Below are 26,310 nucleotides of genomic sequence, written 5' to 3'. Positions count from 1 at the left end.
GAACTCTGATAGGTTGGAGGATGTCCTCCAATGTTGTTATAATTACTGTGTAAGTCTATGGAAAGGGGTGAGAACCACATGCCTCCTAGGTTTTGTATTGAGGTCAATGTACCCAGAGGAGGATGGAAACTACGGTGCGACGCTACAGAGTGCTGTTGAATATACTGTAGACCTTCATTGCTAAACTGTGTTGTTTAATAAATTATTTGGGGACGTGAATATATTTAGTATAGTTTATGTTACATATATGTTTGACTTGTTTGTTTTCAGAATTTCAATGAAGAGGATGGTCCTCCCCTTCCTCCTCTGAGGAGCCTCCACTGACACATACTCACCTTGGCATCCAGTTAAATAAATGTCAATGTCAATCTTTCTGTAGTTTAGGAATATCTGCAGAGACAGAGAAGGTAAAATAAGAAGTCCATGTTTCTCTCAGGGACTGTTTTTGTTATACCAGTTTGGATTTATCTTGTTTTACTCTTCCATCCCTCTTCATTTCCACCTCTTTCTATCTGTGCCTCTTAGGTACATAGGGTACATAAAATATAATTTAGGCCAGCCAACTCACAGAAAACAAGACCTTTTGGTTGTTTTGAGCACAAGGCCACACAGGAGAGCGACTGCAAACAATGTTACATAAGAAGACTGGATACAAAGAAACTAACAATAACACATTTCTGAAAACATCTGTGAACCTAACCTCTTTCTCTCTTTCCTTGTCTCCTCTCTATCCCCTTTGTGCTCAAACCCCACTCCTTCATCACCATTGTTCAAAAACACACACACTCATACGTTTTTCAGCGTCTTCACAGTGGTCGTGTCAGCAAAGTTGGCTGTGGATAGGTCCAAGATGATGGTGTGTGTGTCGTTGATGGAGCTCCTCCCCATCTCTCCTTCTCTTCCGGTACTGGACATCTGGGTCATGTGATCATCGCCATGAATATCAGTTTTAGAGTCCTGGTCGAACCCGTTACCTTGCTGCTCAAAACCCCAGTTCACCTTAGATTGACAGAGAGACAGAGTTTCACACTTTACTCTGCTCTGATAAAATACAAATTTCAAAAGCATTATGGGCTAGCCTAAGTGCACCTGGAGGTTTTACTGAAGCACCAAATTTAGCACAGCGGTAGATTTATGTAAACTAAAAAGATTTCGATATGGAGCCGCCCGAGATTTGGCCCCTGGGGGAACGTGGCAGTATGGTTTTTTAATAGCCGTATACGATAACACTATTTTACAATTCAGAAGGTCTATTTTGAGAAAAACACATATCTATCATGAATTTTTTTACATATGGAGCCACCACAGATTTAGACTACGTGACATTGCAGGAAAATGAATCCATGCTTTTGTCACTTCAAGGTTAGTATACTACAATGCTCTACTTTCCGGCAACCCAGATAAAGCACTAAATAAACTTCAGTTAGTGCTAAAACGCCTGCAATAATCTAGACTAGAACCCAAAATATGTTTATCATATTAACCCAGTGCTAGCCTCTCTACACTGGCTTCCTGTTAAGGCTAAGGCTGATTTCAAGGTTTTACTGCTAACCTACAAAGCAATACCTGGGCTTGCTCCTACCTGTCTTTATGATTTGGTCCTGCTGTACATACCTAAACGTACGCTATGGTCACAAGACGCAGGCCTCCTTACTGTCCCTAGAATTTCTAAGCAAACAGCTGGAGGCAGGGCTTTCTCCTATAGAGCTCCATTTTTAAGGAAGGGTCTGCGTATCCATGTGAGAGAAGCAGACTCGGTCTCGACCTTTTGGTCTTTATTTAAGACTAATTTCTTCAGTAGGTCTTATGATTGAGTATAGTTTGTCCCAGGAGTGTGAAGGTGAACGGAAAGGCACTAGAGCAAAAACCACACTTGCTGTCTCTGCTTGGCCGGTTCCCCTCTCTCCACTGGGATTCTCTGTCTCAAACCCTATTACAGGGGCTGAGTCACTGGTATACTGATGCTCTTCCATGTCATCCCTAGGAGGGGTGCGTCATATGAGTGAGTTGAGTCACTGACGTGATTTTCCTGTCCAGGTTGGCGCCCCCTTCTTGGGTTCGTGCCGAGGGGGAGATCTTTGTGGGCTATACTCGGTCTTGTCTCAGGATAGTAAGTTGGTGGTTGAAGATATCCCTCTAGTGGTGTAGGGGCTGTGCTTTGGCAAAGTGGGTGGGGTTATATCCTGTTTGTTTGGCCCTGTCCGGGGGTATCATCAGACGGGGCCACAGTGTCTCCCGGCCCCTCCTGTCTCAGCCTCCAGTATTTATGTTGGGGACAAGGGTGAGTCTGTTATACCTGGAGTATTTCTCCTGTCTTATCCGGTGTCCTATTTGAATTTAACTCTGCTCTCTCCAATTCTCTATCCTTTCTTTCTTTCTTTCTTTCTTTCTTTCTGATGACCTGAGCCCTAGGACCATGCCTCAGGACTACCTGGCCTGATGACTCCTTGCTGTCACCAGTCCACCTGGTCGTGCTGCCGTTCCAGTTTCAACTGTTCTGCCTGCGGCTATGGAACCCTGGCCTGTTCAGCAGACATGCTACCTTGTCCCAGACCTGCTGTTTTCAACTCTAGAGACAGCAAGAGCGGTAGAGATACTCTGAATGATCGGCTATGAAAATCCAACTGACATTTACTCCTGAGGCGCTGACCTGTTGCACCTTCTGTGATTATTATTATTTGACCCTGGGGTGGCTCCATATCTGAATCTTTTCAGGGTACAAACATCTACACAATTGTTTTGCTTAAGTGCCTCACTATACTGCAGTACATTACACTACACACCTGTCCGTTGATGGGTCGGTCAACTAGGGCAATGGGAGTCTGGTTCAATTTCAGGTCTGGGGAACCTTTCTCTTCATCCCTCTTGTCATCTGGATGGACTGTATTGTTGGATAGGCGTCCATTCACACCATTCTGGGAAGGGAAGAGAAATAAGGTCACTAACCATTTTTGTGTGTGTGTGTTTTTATTTTTTTATAAAGATTTACCTTTATTTAACCAGGCAAGTCAGTTAAGAACACATTCTTATTTTCAATGACGGCCTGGGAACAGTGGGTTATAACTGCCTGTTCAGGGGCAGAACGACAGATTTGTATCTTGTCAGCTCGGGGGTTTGAACTCGCAACCTTCCGGTTACTTGTCCAACGCTCTAACCACTAGGCTACCCTGCCACCCCGGTTCTTAGTCCTACACTACCGTTCAAAAGTTTAGGGTCACTTAGGAATGTCCTTGTTTTTGAAAGAAAAGCATATTTTTGGACCATAAAAACAACATCAAATTGATCAAAAATACAGTGTAGGCATTGTTAATGTTGTAAATGACTATTGTAGCTGTAAACGACAGATTTTTGGGGAATATCTACATTTATCAGCAACCATCACTCCTGTGTTCCAATGGCACGTTGTGTTAGCTAATCCAAGTTTATCATTTTAAAAGGCTAATTGATTATTAGAAAACCCTTTTATAATTATGTTAGCACAGCTGAAAACGGTGTGTCCTGATTAAAGAAGCAATAAAACTGGCCTTTAGACTAGTTGAGTATCTGGAGCATCAGCATTTGTGAGTTTGATTACAGGCTCAAAATGGCCAGAAACAGACTTATCTTCTGAAACTCGTCAGTCTATTCCTGTTCTGAGAAATGAAGGCTATTCCATGCGAGAAACAGCCTAGAAACCCTGTCTATATAAACAACCATACCAGGTTGGTCCCATTGTCAGCATCCCGGAGCCGCCTCTTCACGGTTGACGTTGAGACCTGTGTTTTGTGTGTACTATTTAATGAAGCTGCCAGTTGAGGACTTGTGAGGTGTCTGTTTCTCAATCTAAACACTTGTCCTCTTCTTTCAAAAACAAGGATATTTCTAAGTCAAATCAAATTCATTTATATAGCCCTTCGTACATCAGCTGATATGTCAAAGTGCTGTACAGAAACCCAGCCTAAAACCCCAAACAGCAAGCAATACAGGTATAGAAGCAAGTGATCCCAAACTTTTGAACGGTGGTGTTAAATGAGATAAATGTATGTATATATCCCTTCGTACATCAGCTGATATGTGTGTTGGACATGTATTATACCTTTTTTGCCTCTTTTTTGGCTTTGTTTTTTTCTTTCTCGTCTTTTCTCTTTTCTTCAGTGTCTCTTTTCTTCTTTTTCATCAGCAGCATTCCAATGTCAATTCCACTCTGTGTAAGAAAATGAAATGGAGGGCTTGAGATAAAGAGAGTGAAGGAGACAGAAAGCAATTCTGAGAAAGAGGGCTATTGAGAGAATGACACACAAACACTAGTCATACGTGGGTCAGCTGTTTGTTCACCCGCACCCAACCACAATTCCTAATAACACATATTCAACCACAGGGGTGTGTCAGAAAAATGTGTGCTATTTTCACAGTGGAAATGATGAGCGCAATAGGTGGAAGTGGCACAAAACAACTGTTTTAATAAATACATTGTAGGTGTGATGAGGGCATGGCCACTCACTGGCCAATCAACGTGTTTCATGGCCTAAGGCCGTGTTCCACGTCATATTGGAGTTATCAGAATCTGCTAGTTCCCAGTTGGAAATTTCAATTGAATGACCCCGAATCCAAGTCAGAATGACAACTGAGAAAATGTTGTTACCCGAGTTGCCGAGTTGTGACGTTTCACCACGGACCTTTTACTCGTTCAACCAAAAGATGACGAAAAATTCCTTATCAATATGAATAATGAAGCTAGTCTGACCATATTGTCAATGTTAAGCAAGCTAGCTAACTTCATTATTAGCAATGTTAGCAAGCTTATCAAGCTATCTAAAATCTTATTGGTTGAAGAATTGTTCAGAGTTCTTAAGCACTTGAACACATCCACGTCAGACTGACATCTTCCCACAAGCAAGTGAAGCCAGCCTAATATGGCATGCCGTTGTCTCAAGTTAATTCATAGTCGTTGCGTTGTCATCAACTCTGAATATTCCTAGTAGAACCCTTCAACCAAAGAACCCTATGCACATTATGTTTCAGATGAGTACTGATTTTGTATCTTATCATTACTGGAATGTTCAGAGTTCTCAACTGACATTAATATTGTTCATTTCAATCAAATCAAATAACATTTTATTAGTCACAACAGGTGTAGAATTTACAGTGACATGCTTACTTACGAGCCCCTAACCGACAGTGCGGTTAAAAAAAATACGGATCAGAATAAAAGGTAAAAGTCATTAAAGAGCAGCAGAAAAAAATAACAATATACAGTTGAAGTCGGAAGTTTACATACACTTAGGTTGGAGTCATTAAATCTTGTTTTTCAACCACTGCACTAATTTCTTGTTAAAGGCACAGTCAACTTAGTGTATGTAAACTTCTGACCCACTGGAATTGGGATACAGTGAATTATTAGTGAATGAATCTGTCTGTAAACAATTGTTGGGAATATTACTTGCCATGCACAAAGAAGATGTCCTAACTGACTTGCCAAAACCATAGTTTGTTAAACAGCTCGGAAAATTCCAGAAAATGATGTCATGGCTTTAGAAGCTACTGATAGACTAATTGACATCATTTGATTCAATTGGAGGTGAACCTGTGGATGTATTTCAATGCCTACCTTCAAACTCAGTGCCTCTTTGCTTGACATCATGGGAGAATCAAAAGAAATCAGCCAAAACCTCAGAAAAAAATGGTTGACCTCCACAAGTCTGGTTCATCCTTGGGAGAAATTTCCAAAAGCCTCTAGGTACCACGTTCATTTGTACAAACAATAGTACGCAAGTATAAACACAATGGGTCCACGCAGCCGTCATACCGCTCAGGAAGGAGACGTGTTCTGTCTCCTAGAGATGAACGTACTGTGGTTGTGAAAAGTTCAAATCAATAGCAAAGGACCTTGTGAATATGCTGGAGGAAAGGGGTACAAAAGTATCTATATCCACAGTAAAACGAGTCCTATATCGACATAACCTGAAAGGCCGCTCAGCAAGGAAGAAGCCACTGCTCCAAAACCGCCATAAAAAGCCAGACTACATTTTGCAACTGCACATGGAGGCAAAGATTGTACTTTTTGGGGAAGTGTCCTCTGGTCTGATGAAAAAAAATAGAACTGTTTGGCCATAATTACCATCGCTATGTTTGGAGGAGAAAGGGGGAGGTTTGTTCTGTTCGGTGACCTAAACTGGGATATGCTTTAACACCCCGGAAGTCCTGCAATCTAAGATAGATGCCCTCAATCTCACACAAATGATCAAGGAACCCACCAGTTACAACCCTAAATCCATAAACATGTGCACCCTCATAGATATTATCCTGACCATCTTGTCCTCCAAATACACCTCTGCCTTCTTCAAAAAGGATCTCAGCGGTCACTGCCTCATTGCCTGCATCCGCTATGGGTCCACGGTCAAATGACCACCCTTCATCATTGTCAAATGCTCCATAAAACACTTCTCCGAGCAGGCTTTTCAATTTGACCTGGCCCGGGGATCCTGGAAGGACATTGACCTCATCCCGTCAGTCGAGGATGCCTGGTCGTCCTTTAAAAGTAATTTCCTCACTATCTTAAATAAGCATGCCCCTTTAAAAAAAATTGAACTAAGAACAGATATAGTCCTTGGTTCACTCCAGACCTGAATGCCCTCGACCAGCACAAAAACATCCTGTGGCGGACTGCAATAGCATCGAATAGTCCCTGGGATATGCAACTGTTCGGTGAAGTCGGGAACCAATACACGCAGTCAGTCAGGAAAGCAAAGGCTAGCTTTTGCAAACATAAATATGCATCCAGCAGCTCTACCTCCAAAAAGTTCTGGGACACTGTAAAGTCCATGGAGAACAAGAGCACCTCCTACCAGCTGCCCACTGCACTGAGGCTAGGTAACACTGTCAAAACCGATAAATCCACAATAGTCAAGAATTAGAATAAGCATTTCGGCAATGCTTTCCTCCTGGCTACCCCAACACCGACCAACAGCTCTGCACCCCCCCCCCCCCCCCGGCTTACTTGCCCAAGCCTACACAGCTTCTCCTTCACCCAAATAGCAGATGTTCAGAAAGATCTGCAAAACCTGGACCAGTACAAATCAGCTGGGCTAATCAATCTGGACCCTCTCTTTCTAAAATTATCAGCCGCCATTGTTGCAACCCCTATTACCAGTCTGTTCAAAGTCTCTTTCATATTGTCCGAGATCCCTAAAGATTGGAAAGCTGCCGCGGTCATCCCCCCTCTTCAAAAGGGGTGACACTCTAGACTCAAACTTTTCTCTGTATATATCAACGATGTCGCTGTGGGGTGATTCTCTGATCCACTTCTACACAGACGATTCGTATACATCGGCCGATGCCATATAACACTCCTTCCGTGATCTCCAACTGCTCTTAAATGCTAGTAAAACTAAAGGATCACTACTCTGGACAGTTCTGACTAAGAAAATGTGGACAAGGTGTCTGGTTAGACTGTAAACTCTCCTTCCAGACTCATATTAAACATCTCCAATGTTGTTGTTTGTGTCACATTGCTTTGCTTTATCTTGGCCAGGTCGCAGTTGTAAATGAGAACTTGTTCTCAACTAGCCTACCTGGTTAAATAAAGGTTAAATAAAAAAATTATAAACTCAACCCTATAGAAAATTGGTGAGCAGAACTGAAAAAGTGTGTGCGGGCAAGGAGGCCTAAAAACCTGACTCAGTTACACCAGCTCTGTCAGGAGGAATGGGCCAATATTCACCCAACTTATTGTGGAAGGCTGCAAAAAACGTTTGACACAATTTAAAGGAAATGCTACCAAATACTAATTGAGTGAATGTAAACTTCTGACCTACTGGGAATGTGAGGAAAGAAATAAAAGCTGAAATAAATAATTCTCTCTACCATTATTCTGAATGCGAATCGTCTGGGTAGCCATTTGACTAGATATTCAGGAGTCTTATGGCTTGGGGGTAGAAGCTATTCAGAAGCCTCTTGGACCTAGACTTGGCACTCCGGTAGTTCTTGCCGTGTGGTCGCAGGGAGAACAGTCTATGACTAGGGTGGCTGGAGTCTTTCAAAATTTTTAGGGCCTACCTCTGACACCGTCTGGTATAGAGGTCTAGGATGGCAAGAAGATTGGCCTCAGTGATGAAATGGGCCATTAGCACTACCCTCTGTCGTGCTTTGAGGTCGAAGGCTGAGCAGTTGCCATACCAGGTTGTGATACAGCCAGTCAGGATGCTCTTGATGGTGCAGCTGTAGATCCTTTTGAGTCTCCTGAGGGGGAATAGGTTTTGTCTTGCCCGCTTCACAGGTGTCATGGTGTGCTTGAACCATGTTAGTTTGTTGGTGATGTGGACACCAAGGAACTTGAAGTTTTCAACCTGCTTCACTGCAGCCCCGTCGATGAAAATGGGGGTGTGCTCGGTCCTTTTTCCTGTAGTCCACAATCATCTCCTTTGTCTTAAGTTGCATTTAACTCATTTAGCAGTCATTCTTATCCAGAGGGACTTGCAGGATCAATTAGGGTTCCATGCCTTGCTCATGAGCACATTGTAAGATTTTTTTACCAAGTTTGATCGGGAATTCGAACCACCAAACTTTTGATTTCTCGTCTAACGCTCTTGTTAGGGACTAGCTCCCTCTGCGGGGATCAAATCAGCGGAAATTTCAAGAGCGCCACGTATAGTTTTTGATAAAACTCAAACTTTCATTAACCTGTTGCTTCTACTCGGGACGCTTGCATCCCAACTAGAGCTCTGGAAATGCAAATGCGCTACGCTAAATGCTAATAGTATTAGTTAAAACTCAAAAGTTCATTAAAATACACATGCAGGGTATCGAATTAAAGCTACACTCGTTGTGAATCCAGGCAACAAGTCAGATTTTTAAAATGCTTTTCGGCGAAAGCATGAGAAGCTATTATCTGATAGCATGCAATCCCAAAGTACTGGATTCATTACATTTGACGAGCTTCTTTCTTGGCACTCCTAGATGTCCCATAAACATCACTATTGGGTCTTTTTTTACGATTAAATCGGTCCATATATAGCCTAGATATCGATCTATGAAGACTGTGTAATCAAGGAAAAAACTGAGTTTTATAACGCAACGTCATTTTTTTAAATTAAAAAAGTCGACGATAAACTTTCACAAAACACTTCGAAATACTTTTGTAATGCAACTTTAGGTATTAGTAAACGTTAATAATCTATCAAAATGATCACGGGGCGATGTATATTCAATAGCTCCACGTCCTGATATCATGTCCAAATATTTCTCAACCAAAACATCCTGTCGGAGACCGGAAGAAATGTTCTGCCTCGTGTCCGTTTGACCAAGAAACAAATCCTAGGCAAATGACAAGACTGTTGACATCGTGTGGAAGCTGTAGGTATTGCAACCTTGGCCCCATGTAATGTGGTTCCCATTCAACAATAGGTTCAAGTGGCACATGGATATATTTTCCCATTTTCAGTGATCAGATTTTCCTGCGCTTTTCGATGAAACGCACGTTCTGTTATAGTCACAGCCGTGATTTAACCAGTTTTAGAAACGTCAGAGTGTTTTCTATCCACACATACTAATCATATGCATATACTATATTCCTGACATGAGTAGCAGGACACTGAAATGTTGCGCGATTTTTAACAAAAAGCTGCAGAAATGCACATGATCCATAACAGGTTTTAAGCGCTAGGCTACTTGCTTATAGTCTGTATGTAATATCAAGACTCTGGATGATTCATATCGATGTGCTGCTACAGTATCTTATGACCGAATATAACTTCTGAACATCAGAACTGGGATTACTCAACACGAACTGGAAGAATGATTTCTCCTTTAACGAGTCCGATGAGAAAGATACACTGCTCTCCTAGGAACAGGCTCAGATCCCCGTCATTTGCACGAAGAAAAGACGGAGGAAAAGAGGACTCAGATCGGGCTGACTTTTGAGAATCTGTAGGTGAGCGAGTAAACTCCCACTGCCATCAATTCTAATTGCTGACATGCAATCATTGGAAAATGAAATTGATAACCTACGTTTACGATTATCCTACCAATGGGATATTAAAGAGCTTCTATCCCAAGCCATAAGACTGCTCAACAATTAATAAAATGGCCACCGGAAAATTACATTGACTCCCCCCCTCCATTTGTTTTGTACACTGCTGCTACTCACGGTTTATTATCTATGCATAGTCACTTCCCCCCTACCTACATGTATAAATGACCTCTAACCTGTACCCCTGCACACTGACTTGGTACTGGTACCACTTGTATATAACTTCGTTATTGTGTTACTTTTTATTATTTTTTACTTTAGTTTATTTGGTAAATATTTTATTAACTCTTCTTGAACTGCACTGTTGGTTAAGGGCTTGTAAGTAAGCATTTCACGGTAAGGTCTACACTTGCATTCGGCGTATGTGACAAAAAAGTTTGATTTGATTTGATCGACTACACAACCTCTCCATATCACCAAAATGTTCCAAAACTGAGATATAGTTCGTCAGTTGTAGGGGTCCATTGTGGATTGAAACTACATTTTATTAAATAGCATAGGCTACGAGTAATAACAACTGCAAAAAAGGTGTGACCAATATTGCCCTTGTCGTCAAGCAAGTTTCCAATTGGCCAATTGTACTAATCATGTATGTATTTAAAGCAACTGCCCAATGTTTACAGATTTCAATGATATGACCTATAATTAATTACAATATGAGTGAAATCATTTTCCTTAAGAATTGTTTTAAGTATTTTAAAAGGTGTGGGCGTATACCGGTCATAAAAGAATAACACTACCTTCTCCTGCAGTGCGTCCAGGTATAGCTGAGCGTTGGTATAGTACATTGTGGTGGAGGAACGGAAGATGGTGATACCTGGTATCTCTTTAGCCTGTGGGACAAACCAACACACAAACAGGGGACTTCAATAGATGGTCATCTAAAAACTGTTTTAAAACCCACTGTTGAATAACCCACTGACACCCCCCTAATTGCATATTTCAGTTTTGTTTTATTGCTTTGGTCTTATTTTCAAAAGTATGTGATGAATTTCCAAAACTCTTAGTACAAAAGTCAACTGGTAACAATTGTAACATGGACATTCTTGCATTCAAAACCTTTCCTTGTGCATTAATTTTGTTTGTTCACCACATAACCACTGAAATCGTTGCATGACTCTATTAAAGTAAAGCAGTGTGAACTCTGCATTGTAAAAGGCAAATACTTTATATGAACATGTGCTGCAATGTGAAACATGTATTTCTAGATGAAACACTGATTAAGTTTGGTGAAAAAAAGGAACGTATGATTTTGTTGTAGTTGGTCAGTTAAATGTACTTAGAGTTTTGAAACAACTACCTTTTTGATGATCTGTTTTGGACTAAAAGTTGTGAAAATGTACCACATGAAAATTGCACTAAAGCGATACAAAAAAACCTGTAAACAGCTCCGGCTCACCTCCTCATATGTTTCTGTATCCAGGTAGAGCTCAGTCCCAGGAACATGCCCCAGGATAGAGTACCTCGGCCTGGGAGAGAGAGCACGCACGCACGCGAGAGAGAGGACAGATGTTATCTTCTTTAAGAAGAAGAGAAGCACAATACATTCACTGTAGAACAATGGTATTCAAAGTCTGAGTCGCGACCAGTGGGATTGCCCAAAAAATTATAATAATACGAGTGCAGATTTTTGTATGGGACAATATACAAACGTTTCTGAGAAAGATATTTACTTGTTTCTTTTCATTTCGGTAAGAAATTTAAACGTAATGAAGGTTATTTGTTGATGCAAAAATGTAAATTTACCGATTTTTAAGGTTGTATCATCTTATTTGGGGTGGGGTCGTGAGAAAATATAGCGGGAAAAAATGGGTCCCCCTCTGAAAAAGTTTGAATACCACTGTTTTAGAAGTATTAATCTATCTTACTCTCTCTCACAAGAAAAGAAACAAACACAAACATGTGTGCTCAAGCACACACACTCATACAAAAACACTTTGTATAATCTGCCTTCCTTTTGCTGGACCCCAGAATGAGTAGCTGCTGCCTTGGGGATCCATAATAAATACAAATGAAATACACTCAGACTCACAGTTGTGTTTTGAAGATGACAGTGAGCATAGAGAAGCCGATGGATGCACCAAGGCCAATGTCCAGGTTCAGCAAGATAGTACACACCAGAGTTACCAACCACACCAGCTAGGGGACAGCAGAGACACAGGTAATCAGTAGGTGGAAAACCCAGGAATCAGGGTTTCCCAAACCCCATTTCAGTCATATACGTTAATCTCAAGTTAGGATGCATGTTTTAGGATATAAATATGAAGTGTATATGTGTGTTATTCACCACTCGGACTCCCGAGTGGTGCGGCGTCTAAGGCACTGCATTTCAGTGCAAAAAGCGTCACTACAGTCCCGGGAAGGAATCCAGGCTGAATCACATCCGGCTGGGATTGGGAGTCCATAGGGCGGCACACAAATCATTGTAAATTCGATTTTGATGTTAACTGACTTGTCTAGTTAAATATAGGTAAAATAAACAAAAATAAAAGCTCTCACCAGGTCGACCTTATTGCTCTTCCAGAGTGCAGGAATGTCTTTAAACTGCATAAAAAGGCCTTTCAGGTTCACAAGCACTATACAGGCCAGGACAGCCTAGGGGACACACAAACACTCATCAGATCAGTGGTGTTTGGATGAGGTGGATGTGATGGAGACATAGATACCTTGGGTAGCTCCTCAAACAGTGTCCCCAGTTGCAGAATGAAGATCAGCACAAGTACTGAAGAAATCAGCCCCACAACCTGACAAAATGTACAAACACACACATCAGTTAGTGTGCACGTGTGCGTAAATATTAGCAAGTGGAGATATGTGCATGCATGAGTGTAGGTCTTTGTGTGTTACCTGTGTCTTGCCCCCAGTGCTATCCTGGAGGAGGGTACGCGACGGAGAAGCAGCAATGGCGTGGCATTGAAAGCATCCTCCCACTATGTTACAGAGACCAACAGCCACCATCTCCTAGAAAGAGAGAAAGAAGACCAAGAGAGAAAAATAGTTTGAAAGAGAGGGGGGAGATTACAAGAATGGAGAGGCTCGATTAAAATGGGGTTTATTTACTTGTGGCTACCCCCAGTAAATAAGTCCTAGTGCTTATTCCGTGGTATATTAGGTATTTTTTTCACAGCTCCTGGTGTACTTCTCCTTCATACATGACAGAAAAGAGCGTGTCAGCCATTTAACATTCAGGATCAGAGAGCTGTAAGCTGATACAGACACTGTGTGTTCCCTTCCTGTCTCACTCCTTCAGAGCAAAGCAAACCCAAGCACGTGTGTGTGTGTGTGTCCCACCTGGTTGCTGTCCACATCGTAGCCGTGTTTTTGGCCGAAGATTTTTCCCAAGGAGATGTTAAGGGCATATCCCACTATGCCTACTACGAATGCATCACCAACTACCGAACCCCACATACTAACGTCAGGTGATCTGGGAGGCTTTAATCTAAGGATAAAGAAGAAAGGGAGATGGGGAGAAGACAGGAGTGGAGAGAAAGGGAGAGGAAGAGATTAAAGTGGACAGGGGGAGGAAGGGATAGAGGAGAATTATGTGGTTCAAAGACACTGTAAAAATGTATCTCATTGATTACTGCCTCGTCCAGACCCCTCCTCCTTCCCCAACACATCCCCTTGACTCTTGCTGCTGGTATCAAGTGTTGAAACAGGTACACAAACAAATAATGACATTGGTGTTTAACTGTGTATCAATGCACAGGATAAGTTATGATTGCTCAAAGTAACCTAAATGATCAACAAAGTGATAAAGCCCTGTAGGCTACCTAAGGTAAAGCCATGTCATGAAGAAAATGATTTGATACTTGAAAGAATGAAATCATCAATTTACACCAGTGACAATGATCAAGCCTATGAATACTGTATCCTCCGTTCAACAGCGGATAGTAGCAGTTGCCACTTCTTACTGTAATTTTTGTCTTTGGCAGTCCTGCAATCTGAAGACCATGCAGAATCAGCTAAAACACATGTACAAAACTGCCTTAGCAAATCTTGATAAAACAGGTTGACATTTACTGGCTGTTGATAATTGTTTCACTGTCAACACACTTCTCTCTGCTCACTGTATCTGACTTTGACATTTTTATCTATTCACCTTATGTAGCCCGGCCCACTCGACCCAGTTCCATTCAAATGCGATTGTGTTTGTGTTTTCCTTTCACAACTTCTGTCAACGCTAGTGAATTACCTCAGAGTGGTAGCCAGCTAATAATTAAAAAACAAGCATCATTAACACATCTTAACAAATAAACAAAAACAAAACATGGCTCACATTTGGGAAAACACACAAATGGCTCTTCGGAGGTCGGATGGTATCACCATACCCCATCCGTCCATGATTAATATTTGGGCGGATGACGTGATAAAATGGCCTGAAATTCCGTATGGGGACATTTTTCATTACTTCGTGCTCTTCTTGGGAGTGGATGGTTCCACTACAAAAAATGACCTCCACAGTGGTAAGGTGGGCCAAGAGGAGGGAAAAGGATTGGTATTTTTGAAGGCCGATGTTCAGCCCAGACAATCAAGCAGCTCTTACCACTCTGCTTGGGTACTTGTATCCAACAACGGATCAGTTGAGAATGTCATGATTTATTGGTTATGGTAACATGTATTTGTGGATCAACAGAACTGCTGTATTAACCTCTTCAGTCGACCCTCTACTTTTTTGAACATTCTGTTAAAAATCGCGCAACATTTCAGCGCCCTGCTACTCATGCCAGGAATATAGTATATGCATTTGCTTAGTCTGTGTGGATAGAAAACACTCAGACGTTTAAAAAACTGGTTAAATCACTGCTGTGGCTTTACCAGAACGGCATTTACATCGAAAAGCACAGGAAAAACTGATCACTGAAAATGGGGAAAATATATCCATGCGCTACTTGAACCCATTGATAAACGTGAACCACAATTAATTGACTGAGGTTGCAGTACCTACAGCTTCCACAGGGTGTCTAGAGTCTTGTCATTTCCCTTCGAGTTTTTTCTTGGTCTAGCCGGACATTTTTCCAGACGGACAGCTAATAATCTTTACATCGCCTCCTGATGAATTTTATCGCTTATTAACGTTTACTAATACCTAAAGTTGCATTACAAACGTATTTCGAAGTGTTTTGTGAAAGTTTATCGTCGACTTTTTGAATTTTAAAAAATGACGTTACGTTTTGAAACAATGTTTTTTTCGTTTATCACACAGTCTACATATAACGATATCTAGGCTTTATATGGACCGATTTAATCGAAATAAAGACCCAAATAGTGTTTATGGGACATCTAGGAGTGCCAACAAAGAAGATGGTGAAAGGTAATGAATGTTTTCTATTTTATTGTGCGGTTTGTGTAACGCCGAAATGCTAATTATTTTGTTTACGTCCCCTGTGGGTCTTTTGGGGTGTTGCATGCTATCAGATAATAGCTTCTCATGCTTTCGCCGAAAAGCATTTTAAAAATCTGACTTGTTGCCTGGATTCACAACGAGTGTAGCTTTAATTCGATACCCTGCATGTGTATGTTAATGAACTTTTGAGTTTTAACTAATACTATTAGCATTTAGCGTAGCGCATTTCCAGAGCTCTAGTTGGGACGCAAGCGTCCCGGGTAGAAGCAACAGGTTAATGAGGGAATCTGTAAGTATCCTGTCAAATCTCATGTTGGTGAAGCAAGGTAGGTTTATGGAGGTGAGGTTTATCACGTTCTGACCTTAGTTCCTTTGTTTTGTCTTTTGTTTTAGCATGGTCAGGGCGTGAGGTCTATGTTTGTTTGTCTATGATTTTCTATTTCTGTGTTTGGCCTGGTATGGTTCTCAAATCAGAGGCAGCCGTCAATCGTTGTCCCTGATTGAGAACCATATTTAGGTAGCCTGTTTTCCATTGTGTTTTGTGGGTGGTTATTTTCTGTTTAGTGTTGTACCTTACAGGACTGTTCGTTCTTTGTTTATTGTTTTGCTTTCAGTGTTCATTAAAATATGAACACTTACCACGCTGCGCATCCTCCTCTCCTTCCCCAGATGACAAGCGTTACAAGTAGGGTATAACAGTAGGGTATAACATTAATTTAGACATGTCAGCATCACATGTATTTCTTTAGTGTTACTGTTTTCTGGGTGAATAAGGTTTATAAAATATCCTTGTGGTTGGGGGTAATGCCTAAAGTATGGTAAGTACAAGTGGTCATCTCATTGGGAACAATCGCAAGGTAAGTTTATGATGAAACTTACATGTGTTTGGATTAAGTTGATCACAGTCCTCAGTCACACAATTGTTAATAATGTTATTTTCTCTGAATGTCTTGTTGTAACAAACATTCGATCACCGGTGCAGAATGTAGTGTCCCATGGGCTAACTGGCATAGCCTGGACAGATGAGCAGTGTTGGAGTTAAGGGGAATGGCTGTGATTATCTGGATGATGTCTTCAATGGGAAAGCCTGTGATGTGAAGGCGGTGGAGGGCACACCCCAACTGCAACAACATGGGCCACCTGGCTACTACATGCAGGTGCAAATTGGTATGTTTTGCATAGGACTGAGAGAAAGTAAGGTGTTCATCTGGACTCACAGCATGTTGTAATCCCTGTCCCCTATGATACGCAGAGGCTGTCCTGAGGTTGAAGGCATTCTACTTTACACACATGCTGCTATTTATTTTTGAGGAGTATCAGGCAGACAGATTTTCAGTGACAAATATATGCAGCTCTGTATAAGTATGTAGTCGGATGTCTCTCCTGTTTGCAGTTACTATTAACCTCTTGAAGCTAGGGGGCACTATTTTTGTATTTTTGGAAAAATAACGTTCCCAAAGTAAACCGCCTGTTTCTCAGGACCAGATGCTAGAATATGCATATAATTGACAGCTTAGGATAGAAAACACTCTAAAGTTTCCAAAACTGTCAAAATATAACAGAACTGATATTGCAGGCGAAACCCTGAGGAAAATCCAATCAGGAAGTGACTTATTTTGAAACCCCTGTCTTTCTATGCATGCCTATTGCCCATTGAAAGGGATATCAACCAGATTCCTTTTTCTGTGGCTTCCCTAAGGTGTCTACAGCCTTTTAGATGTAGTTTCAGGCCTTTATTTTGAAGAATGAGCGTAAACGGTCAGTTGTTGGCTCTGTGTGATTTTTGCGCAAACAGAGAGGTAGCCATTTTTCCTCCCTGTCCTAGTGAAAAGCCAACTGTCCCGGTTGATATATTATCGAATAGATATTTGAAAAACACCTTGAGGATTGATTATAAAAAACGTTTGCCATGTTTCTGTCGATATTATGGATATAGTTTGAAATTTGTTGTCGTGACCGCTATTTCCGGTGGATTCCTAGGCATAACGCATCAAACTAACGGAGGTATTTGGATATAAAAATATATTTATGGAACAAAAGGAACATTTGCTGTCTAACTGGGAGTCTCGTGAGTGAAAACATCCAAAGCTCATCAAAGGTAAACGATTAATTTGATTGCTTTTCTGATTTTCGTGACCAGTTACCTGCCTCTAGGTGTACATAATGTTTGGCTAGTATATCGATAAACTTACACAAACGCTTGTCTTGCTTTGGCTGTAATGCATAATTTCTAAATCTGAGATGACAGGCTGATTAACAAAAGGCTAAGCTGTATTTCACTAGTGATTTCATGAATATTATCTAGTAAGATTATTTGGCTGTTGCGCTATTCTATTTAACGTAGTTGATGACAATTATCCCGGATCCGGGATGGGTGGTTCCAACAAATAGTTTTTCAATTCAAAAGCCTGACTTAATGCATAAACACACTATTGTGGGAAATGTTTTTATGGCTTTATTTTTTATTAATATTAATGAGTATGTAAAACAAATAATTAAGTTGAGATGTAATATAATTAATTGAAATGTATTTAATGTAACATTTGACAACTTTAATTCATATATCAACCCTGTGAATGCCATTTGACTGGGCCGTTCATTCAGCATCTTCATGAATGATATCACCTCACAGGTTACAAAGGGCAGGAAAGTATTTTGTCCATTTTAGATGAGAGGTTGATTGGCGCTGTCTGTGAAATGAATCTAAACCGTTTTAGCCTTTGAATTACGCGTTTCACATGAACCCTCACGTTAGCTATCCGTTGTGTACATGTGGTATCCTCTGACAGTTGTGTGCCTCTTTTTGTGAAGGCTGGAATTGTTCATTTGACCTTCCTGTCATGTCTCAGATCCCAGATTGTGAAGCCCCGGTCTGCCATGACCTCATCACCTGGACAGAGGTACTCCAGGAACCCAGAGTCCGATGTTATATATTTACCTCCATATGCTGAGGAGATGAACATCAATGGCCACCAGGTACTAGATAGTGTTCTGGGCGTAGTAATGGCTGAATGACTCTCCCCTTGAATCCAGATTCTTTCACTTCTGTAAAGCAGTTTCTGAGCAGTCAATAATGCAGGTTGTTCCTGGGTAGTGGTTGATAAGACATTGTTGCATTGTAGCATGAATGGTTTCCCTTGGCAGCCATGGAATGTACTCTTTTCCTTTTCCATCATGTCAATCCAATAACTAATCACTCGACTGACAATACTCTGGGAAACACCAAACCTTTCTGCTAGCTACTGTTGCAGCAAGTTGAGCTTCAGCTTCATCCGTGCTATCAGGAATTGGTCTGTCAAGTCCACCGCTTTGAGCCAGAGCCATAAAGACTCAACGTCTTTAGGAGGTGGATGTAGGTCATTTGGGGCTCCTCAGGTACATTCAGATCGACGTTGGTGTTCAAAACATTGCTGTAAAAACTGCCTTCTCTTCATCCAGTTGTTGAGACAGCCTCGTACTGAACATACTGTATAATGCTTGTCATGTTGAACAATTTTTGGATTTTGTACGGTTCTGTCATTGTAAAACTATCAAGCTCCCAACTGAAAGTACCACTTTTGCATGCGCCAGTGTCACACAAATGTTGCCGGAAATAGAAACACAATTGCAACTAACTCGCCATGATCACTGTGACGTTCCAGAACAAGGCAAATAGGATGACTCTTTCCCAATGAACTACACCATATCACATTTCCTTATCTTCCCTCTTCCTCTCCTCTTCTCCTGTGGACTCAACTGACCTTAGAACTCCCCTACACACCCACAAACACTAACTCATAAACACTCACCCTTTGGGGATCTGTCCGATGACGGCCACTTTGTATAGGCTGTGCAGTTTGCAGTAGTAAGAGATAAGTGTTGCTACTATGATCTATAACACACACATGGACACACATAAGTTACCATGCTCACAATAACACAACATCGCCTGTCCTGTTGTGTACATGTGTATTTGTGAGTAAATCATCATCAGACCCTGTGTGGCTTTGCTGTGTTCGGAATCCATGCCCAAATACAGGGCGACTATAAAACACAACTACTCATTTTACAATATTTTATTGGATCAATTAATCAATCAATTAAACTGGAATGGTTTGGTTTTCACTAGACGTGTTGTTCAAGAGACCAAAAGAGAGGAATGAGGAGCAAAAGACTTAATTGATTGTATGACAAATAAACAGAGGTGTTAGATGTAGAGCAGGGTTTCCCAAACTTGGTCCATGTGTTTGTTTTTTCCCTAGCACTACACAGCTGACTCAAATAACCGAGTTTGGTTAACCCTGGTGTAGAGGACTTACCGTTATGAGTTCTATTGGAACGGGCACAGGCATTTTCTTCTCAAAGTAAATGTTGAGTTCTTTGACCGCTATGAGGACCGCCAAGGCCACTAGAGTTACCACCACGGCCGCAATGTTAGTCTCTGGCAGATGTCTAAAGATATCTATTAGGAGCTAGAGAGCGAGAGAGCGAGAGAGAGAGAGAGTTTCTGTATACATGCAGCAGTTGGAAAACATTTATGACTGTTGTACGTGTGAATCATCTGTTTGTGTGTGGATGTGTTGTGTGCACTCACATAGACCTGAGACAGAGGTCCGGAGAAGCGTCCAACGCGGATCCCAAAGAGGCTTGGGAGTTGGGAAAGTACCACATGTATACCTGCTCCTGTCATGTAAGCACGTACCATGGGATCTGACAGGAACGTCACCGCAAAACCAAACCGAATCATGCCCAGCAGAAACAGAAAGATCCCACTCAGTAAGGTGGTGCTGGCTGCTATCTGTACTCTGGCGGCATCGCGGGCTACTACATCTATAACTTCAGTCCCATTGGTTCCATTTAGAATCATGAAGTTACTGTTTGGGGCCAGCCTCTCTGTCGTGGTGCCTATCATGATGCTGGTCACAGCAAATGCGCCTGAGAAAACACACACACATTACACACACAAAATCATGGTAGGGAACTCATTAGCATATTCCTTTAACCAAATTATATTAAAATTCTCTCTCTGTCTCCCCCCCCCCTTCCACACTCTGTCTTGCCTACGGAGATGTGTCTGGAGGTGCCAAAGATGCAGTACATGAGTACAGGGTAGAAGGAAGTGTAGAGGCCATACACTGGGGGCACAGAGGCCAGCAGAGCATAGGCCAAACCTGGGGAAACATTACAGAAATGTCAGTCTTCCTAGACTTCACAAAATAGATAGTTATCATATAGTATTCTCAGCCCAAAGAGATGCAACACTAACTTGAGATCAACTTGTGTAAATCAGGCTTTCACGTACCTCAGGCATTGGTATCAATGAAAGATTTACATGTGGTTACATGCAGTGGCTTAAAGTGACTAAGTACTCAGTGGTGTAAAGTACCACTTAAGTAATTTACATGGGTAGACCTATCTGTACTTTAATATTTCTATTTGTCACAGCTTTTACTCAACTACATTCCTAAAGAAAATAAGGAACTTTTTAAACATTTTCATTCACACCCAAAAGTATTGGTTACATTTTGAATGCTTAGCAGGACATGAAAACTGTCCAATATATTAACTTATCAAGATAACATCCCTACTGCCTCAGATCTGGCGAACTCACTAAACACAAATGCTTCATTTGTAAACTATGTCAGATTGTTGGAGTTTTTTTATGCTACTGTCTCGTTGGCTTAATATAAGGAGTTTGATTCATAGAATTTAACTTTACTTATACTCAAGTATAGCACAATTTCCCCCCCATTGTACTTACAGTAAGTACATGTTAAAATAAATAGTTTTAGACTTTTACTCAAGTAGTATTTTACTGGTTAACTTTCACTTGAGTCTTTTTCTACACATTTTGGTCAGGTTTGACTATTTAGTACTTTTCCCACCATGTGTTGTTGATTTCAAGTTAGGATTGGGCCCTGTGTGTGTTCAAACAGTAGAGGTGGTACAGACCCATAGGCAGGTGCATGATGCCAATACTTATGCCAGATATGAGGTCTCCCAGTGCGTCTTGTCTCACTGAGTAATGAGGCAGCCATGACAGGATAGGTATAAAGCTCAGCACAGAACGCTTCAGCTTGGGCACTGAACACCTGCGACCAGGGGGAAGAGTTGGAGAAGTGGAGAAAAGAATAATACATTTTTGTTATCCATTTGTGACAACGGATGTGTTTCCGCTGTTTGTTGAATAGGGCATGCAGGCAACTCAGCTCCTTGAGTGCCACAGTGAGTGCAGGGTTTTGTTCCATTCCATCTCTTACACTTCTAATTAAACTAACCAGGAGTCTTAGAGCTAGGCTGGAACATTAGCCAGCACACATGATGGCAATTCAGGACCAGGTTTCATCTCCTTTGGTGGCACATAGAGCCTGTTAACACCGTGCCATAGGGCTGTAGTTACAATCGAGGCGGGAAAGGGAGTAAGCCTACATAGGATTTTGAAAAAAGATGAAATTCTACAATTAAAATAAATGCTCTATCACATTGACCATATTATTTTGGGGAAGCACAATTGATTCTGAGTTTGAGCATATCAAACTATTAATAAGATGTGTACGCTCAGATTTTGTATAAATCACTTGCGCTGCTCGCGGTTTGAAGTCCACAATGTACGGGGGAGGTAGTAAGGCAGGGTTCCCCAACTGGCGGCCTACTGGCCGAATTTGGCCCACGAGTGGTTTTATGTCATTAGACACAAAAGACTATAAAAACACCAGGAAATCAGCTCCAGTGATTTACATTTTTGAAATCTGTTCCCAAGTATTCCCACTTAGAGTGACATGATCATATAAAAATGCAAGAAAGTTTTGAAATTATTATGCTTTAGTCAAATATTATATCTGTTTGCGATTCTTGCGGTCAAATTGACTTGTAATTATGTTCCGTCCCCCCGAAACCACAAGGTTGATACGTGTTCTATCGGTTGAGCTACATGGTGATTAACTTAGAGATCAGCCATTTTGTAACGGCTGTTGTGGGAAGAAGGTGAGGACCAATGCGCAGCGTGGTGCATGTTCATCTTTTTAATTAAGTAAACTGAACACTGAATAACAAAACAACCTGAACAGTTCTGTCAAGTGTAGACACACAAAGACTGAAAACAACCACCCAGGCTACCTAAATATGGTTCTCAATCAGGGACGATTGACAGCTGCCTCTGATTGAGAACCATACCAAGCCAAACACAGAAATAGAAAATCATAGACAAACTAACAGACAACCCACCCAACTCACACCCTGACCATACTAAAACAAAGGAACTAAGGTCAAAACGTGACACATTTAAAACCAGCAACTGTTTTTGCCGCTTCTGCCATAGACTCCTGGTCAAGTCCCGTTCTGAGGCATTGTAAAACCAGACGTCTTGATACAGGAAGAGCCGGCTGGTAGACGAGACTATTACTTTTTTAAGAGCAGTAACTTTGGGCTATTTACTGTATCTATTAGTGTGCTTGCTGAAGGCAAGAACACTAGATTTCATGCATACTCATGTTATTAGGTGTGCTTGCTGAAGGAAAAGCACAACTTTAGATTTCTATCTTAGTCTTATTATTATTATAAAAAAAGTTTGCTTCGCTACCACACCCAGTGGGCCTCGGGATCATGTCATGGTATCTCAGTGCATTCAAATTGACATGAATAAAATGCAATTGTGAACATTGTCCATAGCTTATGCCTGACCATACCATAACCCCACCATCAACATGGGGCACTCAGTTCACAATATTGACATCAGCAAACCGCTTGCCCACACAACGCCATACATGCTGTCTGCCATCTACCCGGTACAGTTCAAACCGGGATCCATCCATGCTGAGTACACTTATCCAGTGTGTCAGTGGCCATCGAAGTAAAGCTTTTGCCCACTAAAGTCAGCAGCGACGCCGAAATACAGTCGGTCAAGACCCTGGTGAGGACGATGATTGCAAGCAGAGTAGCTTCCCGGAGACAGTTTCTAACAGTTTGTGCAGACATTCATTGGTTGTTTAAACCCACAGTTTCATCAGCTCTCTGGGTGGTTGGTCTCAGATGTCATGACATGGCCCTTTTTGGGTATAGCTAGAGGCTTCCACCTCTCTCTCTCTCTCCTACACACAGGTTCTGTTATCTCAGGTCGTAAATTCCTGGAGACTCTCTCCCCCTGGCCACGCAGAAAGAGACGCATAATGAGAACAAAGGATTTCACATGGCGAACTCCTAAATCCCCAAAATGGGGATTTGATACAAAATGTCCCCTTGTGGGAATGGTCCGTGGACACTTAAGGGACGGGTATGACGAGTTTCATTTGGTGACCTCAGAGAGGACCGGAAACACACAACCATATCTCTGAATATGTACATTTCTCAATGATGGGGTTTGCATCTAATTCTTGTATAAAATGAATGAGTAAAGATTAAACTATTTATGAAATGAAGTAATATAACATTATACCTGTGTGAAATAATTGTATTCCCTTCTTATGGCCAGGTCGGACGGAAGCGTCCCACCTGGCCAACATCCTGTGAAATTGCATAGCGCGAAAATTTGTGTTTATATATCAAAATAAAGCTTAACTTCTTGTTAATGCAGCCGCTGTGTCAGATTTCAAAAGGCTTTACGGCGAAAGCAAACCATTTGCGTGTTTGACTCAGAAATACACAGGTTTCAACTCGCCCAACATGCCTACAAAGTATCTAATACGTTACCTGTAAACTTGGTCCAAACATTTCAAACAACATTCCTAATACGTAAATAATCGATAAAATATAACATCTCTAGGGGGTGTGGGATGCTACCGTCCAACCTGGCCAACATCCAGTGAAATTGCAGAGGGCCAAATTCAAAAACAGAAATACTCATTATAAAAATTCATGAAACATGTGTTATACATCGGATTAAAGATGAACTTCTTGTTATTCCAACTGCGGTGTCAGATTTCAAAAAGGCTTTACAGCGAAAGCAAACCATGAAATTATCTGAGAACAGCGCCCAGCAGACAAATCATTACAAACAGTTACCAGCCAAGTAGAGGAGTTACACAAGTCAGAAATAGCGATTAAAATAATCACTTACCTTTCATGATCTTCATATGGATGCACTCACACAAGACTCCATGTTACACAATTAATGTTTGTTTTGTTCTATAAAGGCCCTCTTTATATTCAAAAATGTGTGTTTTGTTCAGTAATCCATTTGAACAAAGTGCGGTCACAACAGACAGACGAAAAATCAAAAAAGTACCATAAAAGTTCGTAGAAACATGTCAAATAATGTTTATAATTAATCCTCAGGTTGTTTTTGTCATAAATAATTCATCATATATTTCAACCGGACAATAGCTTCGTCAATAGAAAAGGAAAAACAAGAAAGGCACGCTCCCGATCACAGGACAAATGTCTGGAAATTTCTACTGTCTTCTCATTGAAAGTGGTATTTCTCCCTCATTTTTCAGAGTAAAAGCCTGAAACAATGCCTAAAGACTGGCCACATGTAGTGGAAGCCATAGAGATTGTGAACTGGTTCATAAGGGTTGCCTAGTGGTTAGAGTGTTGGACTAGTAACTGAAAGGTTGCAAGTTCATACCCCCGAACTGACAAGGTACAAATCTGTCATTCTGCCCCTGAACAGGCAGTTTAACCCACTGTTCCTAGGCCGTCATTGAAAAAAGAATGTGTTCTTAACTGACTTGCCTAGTTAAATAAAGGTAAAATAAATGAATAAGTATTTGTATGGTGGATAGGCTTTCAATGGAAAAACAGGCAATTTAAAATAATAGCACTTCCTAGATGTGGTTGTGAGACCTGTTGAATGTACAAATTCTCTAAAACGACATTGGAGGTGGCTTATACAGTAACATTTCATTCTCTGGCAACAGCATTGGTGGAAATTCCTGAAGTCAGTTTCTGACAGTTTGTACAGACATTCTTTGGTTATGCAAACCCAGAGTTTCATCAGCTGTCTGGGTGGTTGGTCTCAGACGATCCTTCAGGTAAAGAAGCCGGTTTAGGAGGTGCTGGGCTGGCATGGTTACACGTGGTCTGCAGCTGTGAGGCCTGTTGAATGTACAGCCATATTTTCTAAAACAACATTAGAGGTGGGTTATAGTAGAGAAATTAAAATTAAAATCTCTGGCAACAGCTTTGGTGGAAATTCCAGCAGTCAACATGCCAATTCCATGCTCCATCAAAACGTTGTGTTGTGGTACAAAACTGGACATTTTAGAGTGGCCTTTTATTGTCCCCAGCATAAGGTGCACCTGTGTGATGATCATGCTGTTTAATCAGCTTCTTGATATGCCACACCTGGTGGATGGATTTTTCTGGACAAATGCTCACTAACAGCAATGTAAACAATTTTGTGCAACATTTTTGGAGAAATATAATTTTTTGTGCTTATGGAACATTTCTGAGATCTTTTATTTTAGCTCACCTTACATGTTGCGTTTATTGAAACACCTTACATGTTGCGTTTATATTTTTGTTCAATACCCACTCAAAAAGACAGCCAAAAGTTTGATAAATTCCCAATGTGTCACTGCGCTTTTAACCATTTTAAAGCACAACAAAGTTCTGTGCAGATTATTAAAGCAAATGTGATCTCTGCAACCTTTGCATGCTATCTTGAAAATGCACGCTTTCTAAGATTACATAAGAGGACATTTATAGTTACAGTAAACTTTAAGACAAATGTGTCCATTGATGTCTTTCTAATTTTAAGGTTGAATAAATACTGTTACAATAGTAAGATTTCACGCTCGCTATCCTCAAACTCCCTGTCATAAATCGACCAAGGCGCAGCGTGCATGTAATCCACATCTTTTAATGAAAGTGAAACCGAAATAGGTAAACAGCAAAGACCGTGAAGCAACCGAGGTGCACACAAACACACACAGAAAATAATTACCCACAAAACACAGGTGGGAAAAGGCTACCGAAGTATGGTTCTCAATCAGAGACAACGACAGACAGCTGTCCCTGATTGAGAACCATACCCGGCCAA

The 26,310-nt window shown here is 41.2% G+C and overlaps 1 protein-coding gene across 1 annotated transcript in view; it reads right to left on the bottom strand.

Annotated features, from left to right (window-relative positions):
- Positions 1-26,310, bottom strand: part of LOC115102888 (solute carrier family 26 member 6-like) — a 36,877-nt gene that overhangs the window by 3,425 nt on the left and 7,142 nt on the right. Inside the window, exons 2-17 of the mRNA XM_029623303.2 lie at positions 21,285-21,424; positions 20,393-20,503; positions 19,927-20,267; positions 19,652-19,804; positions 19,142-19,224; positions 13,298-13,445; positions 12,854-12,967; positions 12,673-12,750; positions 12,506-12,601; positions 12,039-12,145; positions 11,406-11,475; positions 10,747-10,839; positions 4,076-4,183; positions 2,784-2,915; positions 793-999; positions 336-390 (exon numbers count right to left, since the gene is read on the bottom strand). Coding sequence (XP_029479163.1) covers positions 336-390; positions 793-999; positions 2,784-2,915; positions 4,076-4,183; positions 10,747-10,839; positions 11,406-11,475; positions 12,039-12,145; positions 12,506-12,601; positions 12,673-12,750; positions 12,854-12,967; positions 13,298-13,445; positions 19,142-19,224; positions 19,652-19,804; positions 19,927-20,267; positions 20,393-20,503; positions 21,285-21,424 — 2,036 coding nt within the window. The remainder of the gene's footprint in view (positions 1-335; positions 391-792; positions 1,000-2,783; positions 2,916-4,075; positions 4,184-10,746; positions 10,840-11,405; positions 11,476-12,038; positions 12,146-12,505; positions 12,602-12,672; positions 12,751-12,853; positions 12,968-13,297; positions 13,446-19,141; positions 19,225-19,651; positions 19,805-19,926; positions 20,268-20,392; positions 20,504-21,284; positions 21,425-26,310) is intronic.

Source organism: Oncorhynchus nerka, linkage group LG20, assembly GCF_034236695.1.
Source record: "Oncorhynchus nerka isolate Pitt River linkage group LG20, Oner_Uvic_2.0, whole genome shotgun sequence".
Classification (NCBI taxonomy): Eukaryota; Metazoa; Chordata; class Actinopteri; order Salmoniformes; family Salmonidae; genus Oncorhynchus; species Oncorhynchus nerka.
This window is presented reverse-complemented; position numbering and strand designations above follow the sequence as displayed.